The 24,523-nt window shown below is 33.8% G+C and overlaps 1 protein-coding gene across 4 annotated transcripts in view; it reads right to left on the bottom strand.

Moving 5' to 3' along the window:
- Positions 1-24,523, bottom strand: part of stai (stathmin) — a 174,413-nt gene that overhangs the window by 91,338 nt on the left and 58,552 nt on the right. Inside the window, exon 1 of one of the 4 annotated variants that reach the window (XM_036359848.2) lies at positions 5,414-6,656. The exons of 2 other annotated variants lie outside the window; for them this stretch is intronic. In XM_036359848.2, the coding sequence (XP_036215741.1) occupies positions 5,414-5,489 (76 nt within the window). In that variant the 5' untranslated portion in view covers positions 5,490-6,656. Of the gene's footprint in view, positions 1-5,413; positions 6,657-24,523 lie in introns of those variants that run through there. One more of the 4 variants, XM_036359861.2, reaches the window with a different exon arrangement.

Here is a 24,523-nt window from a genome sequence, read left to right as displayed (position 1 = left end):
ATTTTTAGAATTAAATTCGCATAAATAGAATGCATAATATTTTTACAATAAAATATTTTTCTGCATTCTAAAATACTCGTCGATTGAATTGAATATAATAGCATTAAAATTGAAAGGATTAATATGTTCAATAAATTTCCAGTTAAAATTTTTCAAATACATAAGCAGCTGCATGCATATTTTATGTTCAACAGTATTAAATAGGAAAATGAAAAATAACCTAAAAATTTAAGTTTTCATACGCAGCTCAGCAATACCTATCTACTAGTACATAACTTATAAATGAAATATTTAACGTCAAATTGTCGCTTACACTGCCAACTAAATCTCTGCCTCGGCTAGTGACACAATCAATATCAATATTACAGATTTATTTCATATGTATATTTTAGTTTTAAACTGCATATAAATCTCCTTGGAATTCCCAAAAGCATGAATGCGATTTTTTGCCTGACTGTCTGCATAATTTATGCGCTCATAGCAATGAATTACAACAGCAATTAACAACAAAAACAATAACAAATAAAAAATAAAACAACAACAATGATTTGCATTATTTCGGCAAATACGCAAACAACGCACATGCACACACACAAGTATATGAACTCACCACACTCCAGCCTACTACACCACACTAAACCATAACAATCAATATTAATGCAATTCGCTTGTTTGCCTCATTGAAGGCTCAATTCATATTTGTTTGCGAATTTCCATGTGATCAAATATTTTATTCATGTCGAATTGCCGGCATAACAATAAGGCAGGTCCGTTGTGGCGTTTTTGTTGTTGGCGAGGCGTTAAGGTGTGTTCAAGAGGTGCAAAGGTGATTGGTGCGGGGTCAGTGCTGCGGAAATTCGACAAGCGGCAAGCGAACGTGTGTGTATAGTGAGTAATTATCATAATTTGTTGGCCCCAGGCGTAACGCGCAATCATTATGAAAATCAACGCTGCGGGTAAAAATCATTTCCTTTGGTTTATTGTTATTGTTTTTATTCGGCTAGTTTTCTTTTCCGTTTATGTTGCACTAATGTGGAAACGAAAAGTGCCTTTATCGAGTAGAAGAGCCAGTAGCGAAATGGTGATTTATACAATTTCGGGCATTTAGAGGCAATGGAAGGCAAAGTTGTGGAATAAGAGGCATATGTTAAATGCACAGTGGTATGGAATGGGTGTAATATGGAATAAAAGAAAAATGTTTTCCTGTCTAATATAGTAGTATTATTATTTTTATTGAATGACTGTAAAGTAAAACAAAAAAAAAATTATAAATTATTATGGTTATTTTCAATTAAATATTGCACAGTGATACGGAGTGCGCGTAATGTGGATTAATTTTTTTAATTGTGTGTTTTATTTCTTACAAAACCCATAAATTTAGTGATATGAAAGGCATAGAGAGATTGCAAATAATGCAATACTGCATTAAAAAAATGATTCAATTATTATTTATATAAAAATTCATTCTGACTTAAGAGTTGTGAATATATTTTAGTTACGGAATTTAAAGCTACAAATATTAAAATTAGTGTAAGCTTCACTTAACACAAAATATTTTACCCGAATATTTTATTTTTATTTTTTTTTAAACCCTTATAAAAAACATAACTCTTTAAATTGGTGGCTTGTTGAAAAAAGTCGTACATATTTCAGTCCATACTGTAAAACCCCATAAAAACGTGTTGATTTTTTATTGCTATATTGAATTCCATATGCCGATTTTTTTTTTGTTCTAATAATTTTTGGTTTTAAAACTTATACAAAAAAAAAATTTGTACTTTTCTATTCCAACCCACCGTACTTTACCCTTTGGCAATATGTTACCGTAAGTGATTTTCGTTGTTCATTTTCTCTTTCATCAAAAACTAAGTGCTTTCGTCAAAAAATGGCATAATACTCACAAATTACATTAAATTTTTGGTAGCAACTCGCACTCAGTTTTACTCTTCCGTGCCTTTACGGCAAAGCTAAACGAATTTTTATTGCAGTAATTCCACATTCTATAGAAACAAAACATAAGACGCTTATATGAATGTGCCTAAAAGTGACCTTTTCACGGTCGTGCTGCAAATGGTATTACGTCAGCACACGTGTGGCTGCCACTAGCAAGGGTTATATAATTTGTATAATTTTTTTTATAATATATTATTTAAAGAAGTCGGTTTCGGTTTTATACACTTGAATTTGATTTTTGTGTTAAATGTTTCGAAACATACATTTTTATTTAAGAAATGAACATTTATACCACTTTTAAATTTTTTTCTTAACCTTGCATTTTTAATATATCTTCTTCTACTACTATTCTTATACTTTTTATAATTCCTTCTTTCGGCATACTTCTGCTTTAAGCCCATTTATCAAAATTGTTATATATTCGGCCTACCACTTTTATCATTCAATTATATTTTTCCAGTTATTCTATAATCTTTAACTCCCATGACCGACAATAGCGGCAACAAAAAGTCATCGAGTTAGCCGACATCACCAATAATATAAACGCTTTAGCGGACTATGAGTCATCGGTATATATCGCCTTGGCGCCACATGTCTGTACATAGCTGTCGGCATTGCTACACGAACAAATATAAATTTTATATAGCCTATTTGTTGGCGCTGAGCCGGTCGTCGCCTACTACACCACGCAATTCCCTTCATCTTACATGCTCATTCTGAGTTTACTATCCTCCACTCGTATCTTGAATATCGAGTCATTTGGCGAGTGTGTATGTGTGTTTTCTATTTAAAATATATTTTGTTTTCATGACTATTGTTTTTGTTGTTTACGCGTAGGTATTATCGCGTGCGGTGCCGATTCTGACTTTCGGGGCTTTTGTTCTTTTCTCATTATGATTATTTTAATTTTATTATAATGTGCATGTATTTATTTTGTATCTTAGACCTTCGTCTAAATATAGAGACCTTCTATAAAATTATTATATACGTAGAAAAAATACTAGAATAAAATAACGAAAAAAAAATGTATGATATACAAAAAATTTTACTCGTGAAGGTTGAAAATTATAAAGACAAATAACTTAAAACTCTAAGCGGTATATAATTAGTTTGGAAGCCATTCTGTGTGAACCTAAGGCTTAAAAGAGCTATGTGGAATAAAAACAAAACAAGTTAGAAAATGGGTCCAATTCTGCAAAACAGAGTCCTTAAACCAGATTTTAAGCTCTAAATAAATGTTTATGGAAAATCGAATATCAATATTTTGAATAAAAGAGTATTTCTATTCTATTAAAATATAAAGTCAAGCTCAAAACTAAAGCTGTAAAAGCATAGTAAATCTCATAGCAAAAGGAAGATCAGAAATTTAGTTTAAAAAAATGTTGAACACTTGGCGATTTGAATTGGTTTTTATTATGCTTTTATGATATTATTATATATTATATTTCCTTACAAGGTATTATTTGAGAAATTAACCACTTGTAGTACGTAGGGAACATGAAATACAACAATCGACGGCATTCAAAGGCAGAGCAATTCGTAAAACAGATCGTAGATTGATAAGTAGTTATCTCTTTGGTATTTAGAAATCACGGAAAAAATTAGAGGAAGAATATGGCGCTCGTTCCAAAATGCCACTTTTTGAAAACTTACTTCATTTACCAATTAACTGATTAAAATGAAGTTCTTCTTCTTTTATACTTTAATATGAAGAAAACCTCAGCTGAAAATCAAACATTGTCTTTTGGTGGAAGTTTATGGAATGTTCACAAAACTCGATCTATCGGAACGAGCGTGCCAAATTTGATTTACATGATTTAAAAGTGTTGATTTTGCTTGATTTTTGTTCTTGAAAGATGAAGAACGTTCTGGGCGGCAAAAAAAGTTTGAAGATAAGGAACTCGAAGTAGGAGACTCGAGATTGTTGGCAAATGCAAGAGCAGCTCGCAAAATCTTTGGGAATCACCCGAGGAGTTATTGCAATACAAAAGCAAGAAAATCATATAATTTGAAGCCAAAAGACGAAGAAGGACGATTTTACATATCAGAAATTACAAAAAGAAAAAAGTAATTTTTGCATTTGATTGTGATTGGTGTTAAAAAATGGATCCACTACAACAGCCATAAACGCTAAAAATCATATGTGAAACCTGCCAATCAGCCAAATTAATGGCAAAATTCGGTTATCCATGACGCCAATATGATGCTCTGTATTTCTTAAACCGGATGAAATCATTAATAGGGAATACGAGTATTACCGAAAACAACTCATTAAATAGAAGCGAGCGATTATCGATAAACGTCAGAAATTTGCGACTAGACACGTTGCCTCATGTTGCCATTTCGGTTAAAAATTGCGGCTGTGAAGTTATTGCCTCACCTGTTTTATAGCCGAGATCTTACGCCTTCTGGTAATGGTATGCATTTTAGAGCTGCAAAAGTATCGATAGTCGCACCTTTCGATAGTTTCGATTATTTAAAAAGATACTATCGATAGTTTTTCGCATAAAATCTACTTCGTTTCGCTGGTTTAAATTAAGAGGCCTTGGCTTTGTACACTTAATTCTTGTGAAATAGTCTTGGGATGTATTTATAAAACAAAACATAAACAATAACGAAAAAACCAAAAATTAATTAAAATGAATTCGTTCATATGCACTGTAGGCATTACATATATTGTGAAATTCAATCATAACTTTGTTCTTCAAAATCATTAATACTAAATAAAATGGAGGAGTTATTCTTTACAATTTTTGTTTTTGAGATTACCATGTTATCAAAAATTAGACTTCACATGTGAAATTACCAGACAATGTAGCTCTATTATGTGAAATTTTGAAATTTTATGAAAATTGTTGGTAAATCTAATTAGTCAAAATAAACTATCGGTAGTGAGACGAAAATAAAACTATCGATACTACCGATAGTCCCATCGATTGTTTTGCAGCTCTAATGTATGATATATATGTTACCCTCATTATATCTAATGTATACAAGTATATTGAAATTTTTTATTTCCAATAAAATTAATATTTATGTAGTCAGTAAATCAGTTTTTTTCCAATTTTTTATATCACAAAACATTAATTTAGTACAAAAATAAAATATTTCTATCTTCTATTATCTTATTAAATAAACTATGATGTATTTGTGCCTGAGCCTGAGACAGAAACTAGCTTTCATAGATGTAAATGGAAAGCCAACTACATAGTGACAACTGATAGATGACTAATTACTAATTTTGTAAAACTGTCAGATTACTAATTTTAACTGAAATATTGTTAGAATTTAACTTTTTAACATACAATATATCAAAAATATATTGTTTCAGCAGAAAAATAAAAATAAGAAATTTCCGAAAGGAATAACCTACAATAGTTACACAAACGTTCAGCGAATGGTTTTTGCATAAGAAACATTTACAATAAACAATGAGAGCATTTCATTTATTTTTGCTTACCAGCTGGCAAAATGGGAGCCCGGCATGTATGGCAGAAGCACTGCATTACCGAATCGCGTACTAATCCAATCAACATGATGACGATTGCACTGACTAACGGTGACTAGCGACGACTAAGCGACTAAGTAAACAAAGAAATTTATTGATTTTAAACGTGACTCTTGGATTGATTTGCAACACCACGCTGGCGGCGAGATTGAACGCTGTTTGTTTGGAAAGAAAGTTGGGCGCTGTGGCTGTGTGTGTGTGTGCTTAGGTAGTAGCTGCCTGCCGGAGGATTTATTAGAAGTGAAACTAATAGTAATACAAACGCGTTGACACTACTGTTGACTGTCGGTTGATAGTTGATCGGTTGTTTGTGAGTGGCGATATTTTTCTCCGTTGGTCAAAGACACGCACACAAATGCACAGATACGCAGTGGTTGGGGTTAATTGGATTAGAGAGCACACTTGTGTGAGTGAAGATTTTGTTGAATGGTTAGGTGGCGACGAGCTTTTATTTATTTTTAATTATTTTTTTTTTTAATTTTTGTTTTTTTTCTTCTATTTATTATAATATTTATTTATTTTAAAGATATGTTTGTAAAACTTTCAAGTTATTTCCGCTAGAATTTTCTAAAATATTTTAATTATTTACACTTCTGCAAGAATTCCTCAAACGACAGAAAGTACACTGCAAGCAAACAAATACACAAACACTTTGACTAATTTTTGGAAAAATATCTACGCAGACTGTAGAAATATTATCCGGTCACAAGTATTTGCTTCAATTGTTAAACTTTATTTTGATGGTTGGTTGAATATGTTTTCTTTTTGCGTAAAAATTACAAAAAACTGTCACAAAAGTGTTCGACGGCGTGCTTTGCGTTTTGAAAAACAGTCTTTCGAGATTTTTTATTTGTTATTATTTATTTATTTTTTTGTTTCCTTGCGCTACGCGGCACTTTGTCTTCGTCGTTATTTATGTCAGTGCTCAATCAAATTATATATTTTTACAGCACAACTGGCTAACGGTAATTTCCTATAAGACTTTTAGGGATTTCTACAATTTTTTATACCAAAAACACCGTCCGGCGTTTAAGTGCGATTTCTATATATTTTTTATATCTATGTATGTATACTTTTTTGCTCTACTGTGTTTGGCTTATTTGTTAGCCGATTCCTTCAACGTTTTAACGTAACGACCGCAACGAACGACAAAGACAAACTGAATGGCAAATATGCCGCACTTTGAATGGATACACCAGCAACGTTAGGCAGAAGGCAGCAGGATAACTGACAAACAGACGCCAGCCAGCACTCAGGACGATATTCGCGTATTCGAAGATATTTTCGAGTTATATTTGCTGCGTGGCTCACTCCACTGCCTGCTGACAAGTTTTTCGAAAATCAGCGCTATTTGTGTTGTTATCGCTTTTATTGTTGTTGTTGCGATTATTGTATTGGCGCCGCTGCAAGGACACTCACACAAGGGGTTCAGGCCGCACGCCACTACCAACACTGAGAATAAAAACAACAAGCACGTTACGGCACCTCACACCCGAGTAAACGTTCGTAATGCGAACAACAACAACAAAAGCAACTAGGAAGCATGCGATTTCGCTGGCGCAATAAATATTGAAAACTGGTATTAATTGTTAAACGGCACAAACGAGTCAGAAAGCAACACGCGCACTAAACTAAAAGCAGCACAACTACAAATACATAAATTATGAATTATTAAATTAATAAGAAAAATAATCTTAAACCAGATTCTAACTTTTTAATATTAATTTTTTTTTTTGTTTTTCTCCTCCAAAATGCACTATTTCACTCAGCACGACCAACTAACGCTCGAAAAACGTGCAAACACTTGCGTGTTTTCTTGCTTTGGAAAATTCCTTTAGGGGGAGGTTTACTGGCTGTGCTCACTCATATGTTGGGCGCATCGCGTCCGAATTCAACTGCGAAACATTTAACGAGCAGCATGCGCACTGCAGTCTTCGAATGGAATTGGTGGTGGTTTTAGCCAGTTCCTTCGTGTACTCTTTAGATTTTTTATATACTTGCGTAGTTAATAGCGGTTTTGGGTTTCATGCAAATATTGCATTAGTTATGCAAGTGAATTTTTGTTTTGGCCATTCAAAAGCCGGTTTCAGGTTGGGATTATACATTTTTTTTAAGGTTATTTTAATATAACTATGCAAGTGTATATTAAGAAACCTTATTTGTAATATCTAGTTTTTGAAATTTTTTTAAATAATAAAAATATTTCGTAAATTAGCTACTATAACTAGAAGCCAAAATCAAAGTAAAGCAATTGGGGTTAATTGAAACGTTCCAATGTAGAGTCAAAGACATCAGTAGACCAAGGGTTTTATGTTACAATTTTTTTAAATTTTATATTATTATTTCTATTTCTATATACTATTTTTTTTTTTCAACACTTAACAATTGTTAATTTTCATAAAATTTTTTTTTAATCTTATATTTATTTTATAATTTATTTCTATTTTATTTTGTTATTCCATTTTAAATTTCATTTTATTTCTTTTAATAATATTTTTTTTGTTTTTTAATCAATATTCTTTTTTTTAATTATCTTATTTAACTTTTTTTAGTTATTTTTTTAAACTAATTTTTCTTTCTTAACCTTAATTTCTTTTTTACATTTTGCTTTTTTTAATTATGTTATTAAACTTTTTTTAGTAATTTTTTTTTTAATTATTATTTTATTTTAAATTTTTTTATTTTCATTCTAATTTTTATTATATATTTTTTTTTAATTTCCATTTTAATTTTTTTTTAATTTAATCAAAATTTGTTTTATGATAGTTTTGCTATATCAAATGACAACATATTTCTGCTAATGTGTGAATAAACCTAAATATTTGGTTTTAATGGCCTTAATAACTTTTTTTTCATAACTTTTTTCTCCCTCTATCTTTGAAAAAATCAACACTTAGATTATAAAATATAAAAAAAATTTTAAGTTTTCAGATATAATATTCCGAAAAGTAGCGATAAAAACTGAAAAAGCCTACAAAAAAAGAAAAATTATATTTCAAAACATATTTATCGAGAAACACTGATGTATTGCAATAAAAATATAAATACAGTTAAAAGCTAATAAAAAAAATTAAGGTATCAAGAATCATCACTTCATACCACTGTCATATAGTCGTAACATAATCGCTCTAAACTTAGTCACACAAAACTAAGATTTATTATTCGACAAGCAAAAGTTCAAGCACTTTCTCAATATTGCACATTTTTTACCACTGGCAATACTTACATATACTCTAATACCTGAATTTTTCACCCAAACCTTTCTTCGAATACTTTTCGAAATTGATTGCTTTCGAATTCATACCACCCACTAACGTACATTCAGGCACAGACTCAACCACCTCACCCAGTCTCTCACTACCTCTTACAAAGTCTCTCTTTTCTCATTTTAGCTAAAGCAGACCATTTTGCTGCTTCTCTTTAATCATCGCTTAGTCGTATCCCAAACTGTTTGTGAAAATTTCAGCTAAACAACAACTAAAATTGGATTAGTCATAGCTCCGTTCGTCAAAGACAGGCTGCGGTTAAGTTCGATGTAAGGAGTTCCTACAAATGCAACACTCGTACATGAGTAAGCTGTTATTTGACGGAGGCACAGCTTTTTACTGCAAACGATCTAAGCGCTTTGCACCCGTTTTATGTTTGTCAAAGTCATACTAACCATTCTGCATTGTCGCCCATTCAAAGGACACGAATAAATTCATACAATAAAACAAAAAATGAAAAGTATTGAAAATGCAAAAAAAAAAAAACAAAAAGACGCCGAAAGTGAATGAATTGAAAAGTATGTAAAGTAAGTATATGTGCTATAGGAAATTAACGATGGAGTAGTGAACGTTAATAGTAAAGTACCACCCATAGGTTGGTTGATTATTTTATCTGTTATACTTGTATATTATATAGTATACTTGAAAGATATATAAAAAACTAATTTTTTCAATTTCTTATTGGAACAAAGGTTGTATGCCCAAAAGCTTTCGTTTTTAACCGTTTTGAAAGAATTTCGCAATATCAAATCTGAATCTGAATCATGTATATTATAACTTCCTTGATTTCATATTGAAGCAAAGTTTAACAACAAAAGCTTTTTATTTAAGTGAAAGTTCAATAAAAGCTCATTCGTTTTGGTGAAATGTATAATTTATTGATGTTACAGGTAGAGATATTTGTACAGAGTATACTAAAAGATTTATTAATAACTAACCTTTTTGATTTCCCATTGCAGCAAAGGTTTTAGTCTAAAAACTTTCGCTTATAGAAAGTAAAAATTTTTCATAGTATTCTACCGATAATATCCAGATTATAAGAATTTATAAAACAAACTAAAAATATATATTATTAACCAACTTTCTTATAAAACAAGTGTAAGTACGGTAAAAGCTCAGCTGTTGTGGATAAATTTAGTATTTATTGTTGTTACAGGTGTATTTGTACAGAGTATATGCGAAAGGTTTACACATAACAAACCTTCTCGATCTCGCATTGGAACAAAGTTTTTACTCCGAAAAGCTTTCGCTTATCAACAATTTACTTTTTTTTATGGAATTCTATCGATAATAGCCAGTTTATAATAATTTATGTAACATACTAAATTTATATATTATTAACCACCTATTTGAACTCATATTGACTTTGACACCAAAAACTTTGCATTCAAGTGTCAATTCAGTGAAAGCCTACCTAATTATACGTTCAATTATTTAGTTTGTTTACTGATTTTATGAGATCTATTTAAAAATAGTGAAAAAAGTTTTGATTCTTCTCAAGTTTACGAGAGAGACCTTACAAACATTTCGTGAATCCGGATAAAAACTTCTGAAGTAAGACATCAGCTATTGACAAAGCGCTTTGAATTCATGACAAATCTGATTAAATACTTTATTTTTATTTCCGCTAATTCAGCTAAATATCGACAAGTCTCTATGAGTCTCTTATGGGATTTGAGGTTTTTTGTCCTTGATCTGGCGGGACATTTAAGAAGGAGGTATTTAGATGATTCTACTTTATCTTCTTCCAAGCAGCTTATGCAACTTGCGCCGGGTAAAATTTTCAATCGTACCGCATGAATGCCGATCCAGTTGATCTTATTATTAAAACCTTAGTGAGTATATAATCAGTTAAAGGGCTCATTCAAATCGGTCATTTCAGAACTCGAAACTCATAACTTACACCAAAAAACACATACAGATTCTTATAAAGCACAAAAAAAACAATAATTTTCTATTCAGCACTGAATTTACCGAGGAATCAGCACACCCTCTATAGCTTTAAGTTTTTCATTGATTGCTCAGCGCATCGATTCTCAATTAGCTATCTAGTAGAGCTGGTAATGTAAGTAAACAGTTTGCAAAAAAAAAAAACGTAAACAGTACAGGACGCTTTTGTAGATAATTTACGACACTGAAAACGCCAACAACAAACACCGGCTATTAATACCTGCGAATAAAGGAGCAGAAAAAATTACAAGAGTGGCGCCAACAATATAACCGCATGCAAACATTAACTTACGCATACAAGTACGGGTATAAGGAAATATCCATGTATGTGTGTGTAAGTGTACCGACACAAGCAACAAAACTAAAAGCTGTGATATAGTATATAGTGCCGTTATGAGCGGTAGACAGTGGCGAAGGCACACGCCAGGCCAAGCCCGGTGACTGACTGATTTGGATGAATCATACATATGTAGACTCGTACATTGGCCACACAAACGCATGCAAAAAAACAACCGTTAACTTCGGTTGCACCGAACCTACAATACCCTTCACAAATGAAAATGTGTCGACACAGAGACTTAATTTAGTTCATATGTTCCTGGTCCGATCTGACCTGTTCGGAGATTGTATGGTAGCATTGCCTTAAAAAGTCTGTGCCGAGTCGTCGTCCGACCGTTTACTTTGAAAGGCAGCTATATTATATAGTGGTCCGATCAAGAAAATTTGTTCGAGAATTATAGCGTTGGACACTACGCTATGCCAAATTTCCATACAAGGACTTGAGTTTGATCGATCAGTTTGTAATGCAGCTATATGCTATAGTGACCCGATGTAATAAATTTCTTCAGAGATTGCACCGCTGCCTTGAACAATAATTCGGGAATAATTTTGTCAAGATATCTCGTTAAATACCACCGCATAAAACCTGATCGATTTTCCATACAAGGACTTGCTTTTTATCGATCAGTTTGTATGACTGGCTAAATTGACTCAGCTCGTCATGCTGATCATTTTTATATAAATATTTTATGGGGTATCCAATGATTCCTTCTGGGTGTAACAAACTTCATAGCCAACGTAATATTATATAAATATGTTCCCTGTTCGGGGTATACAAATTAAATTGAGAAAATGAAAATGGATAAACAATCCATAGGCAAATGAGGCGGGTAGTCACTTTTTGAGTCAAAAGGCAGCGATGCACAGCGGTTGAGAAAACAAAGCAGATTAAAAACAGTTAGACAGGATAGTACCAATGTAGACACTAAGGATATACGATTGTGAGCGACAACACAACGATTACCGACTCACTACTGACTCAGTAGGCCGACAAAACCAACTAACTGACAAGCTGACAGTCGGACAGTAAATGCCTGCGGGCAGGACAAACGAGAGCAAAGCAGCTATTTAAACGTCAACAAAGGTACGAAGCAGTCCGGTTTTGATTTCCATATGAGCCGCAGGGTGAAAACAAAAAATGTAAAAATCGAAGAAGACAAGAAATTATGCCGATGAATGAAGAACTAACAGTGTTTGTGTATATATGTATATGCAGTTGCATTGGTATGACTATATAGGTAAACATGTATGTGTGCAGAGCTAATTTAAAGGGTTTGCGGTTGGCGTCAGCGTGCCAGCCTAGCGGCGCCGACTACGCTGAAAACGAACCATCATGTTACTCATACAACATGGCGCACACACGCACAAGGCGACAAATACAAAAATGTACATATCTACAAGTACTCTTGCAAATAATATAAAGCGCAGCCAGTTGGAGAGAGTAGCAATCGATTCAACTTGAATCGGCTCGGTTAGGCAGATAGCAAATATGAGAAAAACAAGCGAACAGACCAGCTTATAAGGCATGGGTAAGGTAAGTATTCAATATCCTTGCGGTTAAGGCACGCAAGCAAGCATATTAAATAGAAAACTCAGTTGATGAGGTATGTGGCTTGTCCACTACACAGCAGTCGAGTCACTTGTGGTTAGTAAAGCACATTTTAAAGTGATGTACGGTTACAGAGGGAGGCAAAATGTGGGGTATGGCAATAATAAAATGAAGTGCATGCAGCTACAAAGTAATGGAGTAAAATTGGCGTTTGAAACACTTTGATATATGAAAAATATATTGACGCTCTTTAACGCTTCATTAATTTTTTGCACACTCACCACTTCATATATTGCTTATATATGCTCTATTTGTTCGTATGCACATGACGCTTTCGCAATGTTTATTGTTGTCACTTACCTGAAAATGAGAAAGACAAGAAAATCAATAACACTAATGCAATGAAAGGCAAATATTTGCCAGAAATTAATAGTACAAAATTTGTCTTAATAATATTTGTAAAAACAAATAACAACAAAGGATAATAACAAAAACAAATAATAAAAAATTATTGAAAATAAATAAAATTAAAACATAATATGAATTATTGAAAACCCAATAAAACACATGTTAGCTCCAGCTGCATCGCAGTTACGTGCATTTCTTATAGCACCAAAAGTTATAAAGTGAGCTTTATCTTGATTTTGATAGGTCAGCTTGTATGGTAGCTATATGCTATAGTAGTCCGATGTAGACAATTTACGGAAATTATAGCATTGCTTTGATATGATAAAGTGTCAAATAAAAAAGTTTTCCTTACAAGAATTTGATTTCCATGGTTCCGTTTGTATGGCGACTATGAGCTATAGTGGTCCAATCTGACCAATATATTCGGAGATTGTAGGATTGTCTTAGAGAATAATATATAACAAATTTCTTGAAGATACCTCGTGAAAAAAAGTGTTCCATCCAAAGACTTGATTTAGAGCGATCAGTTTGTTCGGGAGCCATATCTCCGTCCGATACTGACAGTTCTGACAAATGAGCAGATTCTTGAAAATATTCATAAAATTAAAAGGCAAATATAGTTTTAAAAAATATTAGCCTTAAAATAAAACGTTTATATTATAGCTACTCTTAGTATGAGTAAACCCTTCATTATATGCGCTTAAATCGCCGGAAAATTGCTTATCCTTCAACGGCCACTATGTACAATGCATGACAATAATAAAAGCAAATTGCATTACTCCCAACTGACAGCTAGTAATTTTCTGCATAGCGCAAACCAAATGGCTTATTCATATTAAAATAATATGAAGTACACAGTTCTTGACAATTAGAGACAAAAAAACAAACAAAAAAGGTTTAGTACTAAGCGAGTTAGTTAAGGGAAGGCGTGCGCGTACATACATATGTCCTCAGAGAATTGCCGAATGGCGTTTGCAACGTTTGTGTGCTAAGAGGGTGTATTTTTTAGTTAGACAGTGCACACGAGTATATAATCTGGATAAGCGCTGAATTTTATTTGACCAAACGAAATTTGTCTGTCAGTGGTCACTACTGCGAAATGAATTCTAATTGAATGTCGTATATATCTATACAGTTTGAGTCCGAACAATTTTGATATACTCTAGGAACACGTCGTTATTCTGAATGTTTGATCTGACTGTTTACAAACGTATTTTACTGGCGGGGTTACGTTTTGCAGAAAAGTTATGGAATCACTGAAATATCGTAGATTGTCTCTAAGTTAAACTAATAACTATATAGACATGATATCAAGGTCTTTAACATTTATCATTTAGCCCTGTTTCATCTAATTTAATTCTAGCTCCCTGAGAATCAAAGGGACTTTTCAAGGCAGCCAAATACAATTAAGGTTAACCACTAGGTCCCCCAACGTTGCAAAGGTTATATCACTCAACTGATGCCTTATTAGTTTTCGACAAGTACAATTCAAACCAGTGAAAATGTTGCTTTCGAAATGTTCTCATGCGAACCAATTTTTGAATCATTCTTTATTTCCAAAAAAACTATTTTACTAAAAAATATATCGATAATTTTTGCCTGGAAATATCGATATTGGATATTGGTAAACCTAAACAGAAAAGTGTATGCAAATTTAAAAAAATTTTAATTTATTCAAAAAAAATATCGATACTTTTTAGCTGGTAATATCGGTATTCGATAATTATTTTGATTATCAAATTAGCATTAAATTTAAAATTTGTGTTAGGTTAGTTCTGTCCTATTCGTTTTTAATGTACATTTCACTTTTATATTTGTGAAACCGGCAACTCTTCAGTGACTTTCGAGAGCTAAAGTGGATAACATAATCATTATATTTGATTATTTATTGAAATATGAACTAAAGTTTATACTTAAGTTCTTTTGTTTCATAAAATGTATCATTATAGAATATTCTGATTTTTATTAGAGCTAGAAATATCAAGATACTGATTTTGCTTAAAAAATGTCGATTTATTTAAAGCCATACCAACTAGCACGGAAAACTTTGTATAAAAGAATGATTAAGACCAATTGATTTGGCAATTGTTTACTAACGTTTCGATACATGTGTTTTATATATATTTAGATATATTTCTTAATAATTTTTGAAGTGGACATTTCCGATAGTTATTCTGGTCGGAGACGAAATCAATAAATTAGAGATCATCAAAATCGAATGATTCATTCTTGAGTTGAAAATTGTGTAAGTAAACGGTACTGTTGTAGATTTTCGCGGGCTTTCTGAGTGGTAATAGCACTACAAATCAAATTTCCATATTCATATCCGCACCTAACTGCTGATAATGAATAAGAAATAGCTAAGTTGAGAATGAAGCTTTACGAGATAATTCAAAAGTAATTGAAATGATTTCTGTCAATATTTCGTTTACTCTCATGTCTTTTGTAATTCTCAACAGTTTTATCATAACGGCATACTTAAAAACAGACTACTAATATTATTTAATAAAAAAAAAATTTCATTAATTTTTATACCCGGAACATATAGTATATTAAATTTTGTATACACAGAAAGAAACGTTGAAGACCCTAAAAAATATATATGTACATATAGAAATAAGCAGAGTGAAGAGCAGTTTTTAAGATTCTATCTGAAATTTTGCAAACGCCATTTTCTCCTCAAGAAGCTGCTCATTTGTCGAAGTTGCATATACGTACCTACCATATATCTGCCATAAAAACTAAACAAATCCTTGTATGGAAAACTCTTTATTAGACAAGATATCTTCACGAAAATTTACATAGGTTATTATCCAAGGCTATAGCTTTCTCGAACAAATTGTTCAGATCGGACCAACATACAATAGCTTATGGCTGTAACACAGCTAATCGATCAGAAGAAAAATTTCTTTTTATACCCTTTTATGCTATAAAAGTGCTCCTGTGCAGGGTATTATAAAATAACACTTTGCTTTAGTGTTTACTACCAGATTCCAGGGAATTGAAAGTATGAAAATAGCATACCATTGCCTTTAAACTCTTTTCTGCTCCGCACGGCGCTATGCATTCACTGGAAATTGCTTGCTTAATAGTAGTTGTCTTTTATTATAGTTTGTTTGCTAAGTACTGTTATTGTTTTTGTTAAACTTATTGTAAATAAATTTCATAGAAGTGTGTAACCGAAAGTGTGTGTTACTTGTGCGCATGATTTTCCATCGAATATGCAGCGTGATTGTCATCAAATGTCATTGTCTCTGGAAAAACTGCATACAACAGCCACTTACTTTATAACTGTGCATGTTATCAGTCATGCTCTTATGTCTGTGTATGTGTGTGTAGCTTATCGCACAACCACAAGCATAGCGCTGTAAAGTTGATAACCCGTTGTGTGTCCTTGCGCCCGGCTCTTCCTTCCTGCCTTCCTTGGCTTGCGCTGTTTCGCGTGCGCCGGAACATAACGGTATTGTAGTGTAATGAACCTTCAACCATTTTTCAGCATTATACATATTTATATGTATTTTGCAAACAGGCGCATATGGATTTTTGTGTAATTTCATATACATAAATTACACATACATATATACATACATGTATACATGTGAAGCATTTCTTATGTGCATAACACTTTTAGCACACACTGTAAGCTATGCAATTGCGCTGCTGTCATTGCCACTACTATTGCACAGCAACAACAAGAACACAAAAGTATACAAAAAGCGTCACATGCTGCTGCAGTGTACTGTTATATTGCCGCATTCTCGGCATTGTGTGGCTGCAAGGCTGAATGTGGCGAAATTGTAAGTTTATCATATGTTTTGCTGCAGTTCACAGCAGTCTTCCCATCGCCTCACTTTACGCTTCACTTCATCTTGCCCTACAAAATCACTTTACTATATGCATATATAAACATATATACCATTTGTCGCATGCTACATAATATATATGGAATTGTACTTTATACAATACAACCGAGCCTTTGCAGCTCCTTATCTCTTTAACCAACTCGACAAAACAAGCGTGGCAACCGGCCCGGCACTTCTTTGGTGTGAAAATGCATGCCTGCTGCGCGATTTCTCAGAAATTATTGCATAGCGGAATTTATAGTGCATATGCGAAATGTTCATATGCATATATATACATATGTATATGTATATGGGTGGTGTGAGTGTGAGTGCCAGCCGTGGGGCCGATGTAAATCAAAAGTAGCAAATGGTTGCTCGCCTAAGGCGTCAAAAGCAGCTGTTCCACATATGTGTCCAATATTCCACTCGTACACTTACATATCTGCGTCCGTATTTATGTCGTTATGTGTGTGTGTAAGTAAGCGCACACTTAAGCAGTTAGCTTTTGCTCCCGCAAGCACAAACAATTTGATTGCATTATTTGCATATTTACACTGAAATTAATTGATTTTAAGCTGAGGCGGTTAAATTTTGTGCCAGGCCATTGACTTTTTGCCCGACCTGCCTCAAGGAAGTGAAATCATTTTCTTTGTGCCTAAATTCAGTGCACTTGAAATTAATGGTTTGTAAAATAAAATAATTTTCGAAAAGTGGTTTATTGCTCATTTTTACTTGTATGCACAATATTTAGGTATTAGTTGCATTCATTCATCGGAAATTTCACACCTCCGAGTTATATTAAAAACTTTACCATAAAATATCATTTATCATAGAAGGCAGTGCTCACAGGATTATCCAGCTTAGCCAATGATCAATATTTAGGTTAGGTTACAAAAGGTAAAACCGCTGTAAACTTTGGTTAGTTGTGACGCCCAAAAACTACTAAAAATGCATGCTGATCCACATAGATCGACGAAGCTTTTTCAGCTTATCACAAATTAGTTAAGGCGGTAAATATCAATCCTTGTCACTTCGCTAAGTTTGTTGAAGGTGTGACTACCGAGGTATTTAAAACTCAGTCCGGCAAAAGCTGCACGATAGACGAGAAAGTACCTAAATGACTCCACCTCGCCTTCTAAATACAACTTTGACAAATAGCGTCCGTCAAAATATTTAGCCACTCCACGTATGAGCCTACTATTATTGACGTAGAGATTGACTTCGCTAAAAGCAAGTAGTTTAAAGAACTTCATATAGATTACTCTGGTCTGGTTTGGTGGATCTCGCAACCGCACAAGTTCTAGTTGTTGACCAGCGCTTGCTGAGCTCACGAGAGTTGCGGATAATATGGTACCGACTCACTTCCATTCTGATGAAATTTTGGTAAGGGTTTCCTAACAAGCAAGCTCATCGCCGTGACTCGGCATCCAAATATGTCTAATACGGAAAAAGCTTGATGAGATGATGCTTGATGATAATGAGATTATGTCAGCGAGCTCAAAGCCAATATAGCCGCTCTACTACCAGACTGAATGCAAAACTCTCCAAAGGCGCAGTACATCTACTGTTTCTTTCGTTACAGCCACCTCCGCTTGAAAGACACTACAGTAATCTGGTAACTTAAAGCTAGAATTTATGGATTCCTGACAGAAGACTCCATCATCAACATCTAGCAAAAGGTACAAACTGCAGTCATTAAAATAATTTTAGTCTTAGTAGTAGAACTTGAAAATACTTCCACAAAGTCGAGCTGATTGTCCAATTTGGAACTTAGATTTTTCAAGTACACATCCTGTTGGAAGATCAGATTACTACACCGGAACTTAAGAGAGTAGAAAAGAGTAGCATTTACAACAAAAGAGTTAGAAATATTAGACGTTGTAGAACAGCGTCTAAAATTAATTTCCTGAGCTTCATATCATTGGGTAGGTTATTCCCGACCACTTTTTATGCAAGAATAGATATAATAATATACAGATTTACGTTGAAAAGACATATTCTTCGACTATAATTTTGGAAAAATTGTAGTTACTGAGCCGGTCACGTGTATTGTTCTTTTGGTCAAACAAAGTTGTAATAGTCTCAAAATATAGGAAAGTTATTGTATACGCTGACTAAGTCGATAAGAAAGCGAGGTGAGACCAATGGAAGTTTTCTTCAACACTGTAGTAACCATCTCCGAACGACTGGGTGTAAGTATAAATAGGGGATAGCGTATCTAACATACATTTAAATTATTAACGGTACTTTCATCTATAAATTTATTGAAAACATCTGGTATACATTTTTCAATCTTTCTGCATATCAATTTTGTACACTAAAAACACCTACCGGCATTTCAGCCATATATCTATATGTATTATTCCGCTTGCTAGTCGCTAACTTATAAAAAAACTTCCGTACTTCTGCAACAGCAAAGACAGTGAAATCGCATACAATATGGCCAGACTACCCACATTCACCTTCGACGCAAGCTTTTCCAGCAGGAAACGTTTAATCTTAACTTCAAGTAAACGAACGAAAAAAGAAGTAATACCACATTTCAAATATGCACGCGTAAGAAACTAGACAGTCCAGAATACAAATGTCCAATGCCAATGTGAAGCCATCAACCAGAAATAAACGCCTACAAGAAAGAAATACAATAGATATTCGAAAAGACATTAAAAACCAAACCAGTATGTCGGCCCACCAACCGCCAAGTCGTTGGACTCTGCTACATCGGCTACAAAAGACAAGAGGCAGTCAGCTGACTCTGGAACTCGTTTAAACAGCCTACAAGCGAATTTGGCGAACAGCGGGTAGAACTGTAAGTATAAGTGTTATACTACTAGGGGTCAGGAGGATGAGACCTTTACGTTTTTGTGAAAATAGCGAAAAAAGTGAGAGAATGATTGAATGGATTGAGATAGGTGGCGTGTAGAGAGACAGTGATAGCGTGTGGCACCAACCAAGCGATGGGCACACAATGACGCTCAGCGATAGCGCGTATTGATGAAGAAAGAGTGAGGTTGATGACGGAAGCAGCTAGCAAAATGAACAACTACTAAGGCAGTGAGAAAAAACAACAAATACAACAATAACAAAGGGCACACACAAATTCTTGTAAGTAATAACTAGAAGAAATGAAATGCCAAAATGGAATGAAAGAAAATTCAATTTAGACACAAACAATGTCATTGCGAACCAAGAACTACGAACACAACAACAGCAACTAAATACAAAATTGCTAGTGGCAATGCTGGAGTCGGCAATCGAAAGGCTGAAGCCTGAAGGCGACGCGTCGCTGCTTGGAAACCCGGCAAACAAGCAACAACAGCAAAAACAACACCGGCAAACTTCGTTTGTGTGTGGCTGTGTGCGTGCGTATGGGTGCAAAGTGCTGCGCTGTTGAGCGCTAAAGCCGACAAAAAGTATAAATAATATGAAAAGCAACAAAAATAAGAATGGCAAAAAAAGCAACAACGTTAACTTCGGCTATAAAGCTATAATACCCTTCACAAATAAAAAAATCTCCAGAAAACCTGATTTTATCGTTTAGTTTGTATGGCAACTATAGTGATCCAATCTAAACAATTTATTCGGAGATTGTACCGTTGTCTTGGATAAAACACCAGGCCAAAATTTTATGAAGATATCTTGTCAAATAAAAAAGTTTTCCATACAAGAACTTGATTTTGATTTCTCAGTTTGTAAGGCAGCTATATGGTATAGTGGTCCGATATTGGCGATTCTGGCAAATGCGCAACTCCTTGGGGAGAAAAGAACGAGTGCAAAACTTTATATCGCTATCTCGAAGGATCCTGTTTTGGGTATAATAACATATGAAGGCATTTGATGGCGTGCAACTGCCGCTGCTGGTGAGTATAGGTACATACAAATACACAAATATATACGAGTTACAACTGCACACATGTGTATATTTGTGTGTATTCGCTGCTCTCTACACTCACTGGAGCAAGTAATGTTATTGTAGTTGGCGAAATGTCGAAAGTAAAATTCAATAAATTGCAGTGAGCAAAGGCCAAGAAAGCACAATATCGCTTACACATTTACATACAAACAAACAATCGTTTGCACATTTGAATAGGGAAATCAGCTAGCAAAGAGCAGCATGCCAAGCGCACGAAAAGGCCAAATGACGAGCGTGTTAAGCTAAAGTCATGCAAAAATGAAAATTGCAAGAATGGGCGTAATGGATCTACAAACGCACACAAACATATACATAACATATGCATGTATATAGAGGCGCTGTGAAAAGAAAAGGCGCCGCCGACATGCCGACACGCCTGGCAACAAACAATACAAGATGTGTACACGAGAACTGCTCGAGAAGGCTAAGCAAGTAAGAGAAGCTGAGTGGAGCAGCAATTGCAGAGATCACCAGACCGTGTCGGCTTGGGTAGAGATTTGTAGAAAAATTGCGAAATTATATGTGAAATGGTAAGAAATTGAACTAAAGACCAAAAAGCAAAGAAAATGAAAGAAACCCGAATCAAATGATAGAAATATACGAATGGTAGAAGTAAGTGAATTGAGAAGAAGTTTAGCATTTGTACTTGGGGAGCGTTCAAGAGAAAGTGTGAATTAGATAATCAAATGCAGATTTGTGCAAGTGTTGAGTAAATGTTTCGCATTTAACACTAGAGAATTGTGCGAGCCGCAAAAATATCCCAAAGAAAGGCTTCCTTGTAGGGTATACTTGTCGAGATAAATTATTTCTACAAATGAAACCTACCTGGACTCCAATTATATTATTGTGAGAAAATTGTGCTGGTAGCCAAGTATCTCTGATATAGACAAAATAGTACTCGATAATCTTAACACTTCGAAGCTGAACGTTTTTTTGTTGTAGTGGCTAAGGTCTTTATTTTTGTAGAGTGGTAGAGACGCAGTTTCTTCTGCTAATTTTTTTAGTATTTTAGGGTCGCGTTTCTAATGCTGAACTCTAAAAAGGACTTGACTGAACCTTTTCTTGATCACTGATGCGTTATGGCAGCTACTGGAATATTATATTGTGAGAAATCTTCTCTGTATATTAGCGGCAAACATTTAGATTTTTTACGAAAAACGGGTATGACAAGTTTTCAACCGAATCGAAACAGCTGATAGGTGCAAATAGAAACGTCTTCAAGACGAAAACACACTTGAAATTCTGTTAGAAATATTATTTTATGTTTTTCGACAAAATAGGTCCTGTCGAGTGTTATCGCATTACAAGACGTTTCTAAAGTAATACCAATTACCGATAAATTGTTGCAGTAACACTCCAAACTTGGAAAAATTCGGAAATAATAGAAAAAGGTTTTCCTAGGTATTACCTCACGATAGGCAACGTCCATACTGCGAATATTTTTGTGGAAGGACAAAATTACTTCTCATAAACTTTTTCTTTAAAATTATCCTTAAAAAATGCTTTAAATTTGCCAGTATTTATTTCTAAAAAGACAACAGCCAAATTGTAGATACATCCAGGGAACAATAAGGTTCATAAGAGAGATATATTAAGAATCGTTGCTACTACTACTACTAGTACGCACTACTACTACTACTACTACTACTACCACTACTAATATTACTACTACAACTACTAATATTACTACTACTACTAATGTTACTACTACTACTACTACTTTTTGAATACCGCTCATGCAATAATATCTCACTAATCACTATGGCTACAGCCAATAGTACTTAAAAACGGTATGATTCACTGGTAATTATATCAACATATAAATTCAATTTTAAATATTTTTTTGCACTCTTAAAAACCATCTGCTTAATACTTGAATATGTTGTCACTGCATTTTTCTTCTTAAAATTGTTTGCCCCAAACTGAAGTGCAATCTAATGACTAAGCGTGAAAAGTACACAGTCATCACAAAAAGAAACAATTCTGTTTGTGTTGGCTAAATTAAAAACTTTTCGAATGAGCAAAACGAAGTTGCAAATAAAAACAATCCGAAATTTGAAAGCAAAATATAAAAGGAAATAAAAGATTTAAAATTGTGTAATAATAAAATAATAACCGTGCAGAAACCTTGCAACTTGCAACATACAAAATAAAATTGCAATCTAAAAAAAAGCACAAAAATATATTTAAAAAAATTGCTTACACATACAAACATATATGTTATGTACATACATATGTATGTGTAAAAATAATTGAAAAAAAAAAGTTGAAAAAATTTGCAGACAAGATTGCCCCTATAAACATACAACCCTTTTATTGTTTTTGTTTTATATTTTTATACCCTATACAGGGTATATTAAGTTTGCTACGAAGTTTGTAACATCCAGAAGGAAATATATATATATATAAATGATCAACGTGACGAACTGAGTCGAATTAGCCATTAGACGGATGTTTGTCAATATACACCCGAACTTGTTTTTCATTTTTTGCGATTTCAATTTGAAATTTTGTACACACCCTTTTCTCCTGAAGCAGCTGCTTATTTGTCGGAAGCTTCGATATCGGACCATTATATCATATAGCTTGCCATACAAACTGAACGATCATAAATCAAGTTCTTATATAGAAAATTTTTTTATTTGAAAATATATATTCACGAAATTTGCTATGGCCACATTCAAGGCCACCTTACAACCTCCAATCATATCGTTCAGATCGGATAATTATAGCACATAGCTGTTATTTAAACCGACCGATGAAAATCAAATTCTTGTAGTGAAAAATTTTTTATTGTGAAGGGTATCAAAGCTTTGGGGCTGCCGACGTTAACAGTTTTTTTTTTTTGTTTTTTTTTCTATAACTAAAACAATGAAAACTTCACACATTTAATGTGGGCCATAATTTCCAGCTCAATCGTCAGACGGCGGCTGACTGTTTGTCTGTCGAGATGCCCTTTACGACCGATTGCAATTGCAAGCAATATTTTTTTGCCTTGGTCGATTTGTTTGTTTGCTAGTTTTTACATTTATTTCGAGTTGTTTTCATAATAGTACCAACAGCAAGAACAACCAAAGCAATAAGCAATACACACGCTTCAATAATTTTCCAATTTCACTTTGGCATTGTAGCAACATTTCAATACATACATATATACAGATATACTTGTATACCATAATTTAACCAACTACAAATACACACATGTATTATACATTCATATCCTTCGTTCTTCCGTGCTCAATATTTTTTTTTTTAATTCTTTATTGCACCCTCCGCACGCTGCTGCAGCACCCTTTAAGGGTGTAATGTGCGGACATTTTTCTTTGATTTCGTCATCACCGCCTTTCATATGCGGCGCTTTAGTTATTGCTGTTGTTGGCAGCAGTCAACATTTTTGTTGCCCCAATAGTTGTAGTGATTTTCAAAGTGGGGGATAAAAATATAGTAAACTTTGTATGACTCATACACATATACAACAACAAATAGCTGCAAAACGAAGCAGAAAAACGAGAAATCAAAATAACGAAATTTGTCCACGGGTTCGTAATGGAGGAAGTTGCAAATTCAACAAACACGCAATGCACACATACATACACATACACAGTTATATAACTTATAATAACAAGTGTACAGTATTGATTGTTAAGCCGGGTGGGAGAGGCATGTAGCGTCTTTTGAGGCGATCGGCCGCCCGACGTGCCACCAACTGTCGGCAGGCGGCTTTAGCCAACAAACTTGGCAAATCACACATACACACATACGCACACAAGTGCACATGCCAGGAAACAAGCTGTA

This window comes from Bactrocera oleae, chromosome 3 (assembly GCF_042242935.1).
Source record: "Bactrocera oleae isolate idBacOlea1 chromosome 3, idBacOlea1, whole genome shotgun sequence".
In the NCBI taxonomy this organism is placed as follows: domain Eukaryota; kingdom Metazoa; phylum Arthropoda; class Insecta; order Diptera; family Tephritidae; genus Bactrocera; species Bactrocera oleae.
The sequence above is the reverse complement of the archived record's forward strand: the minus strand, read 5'-3'. Positions and strand labels throughout refer to the sequence as shown.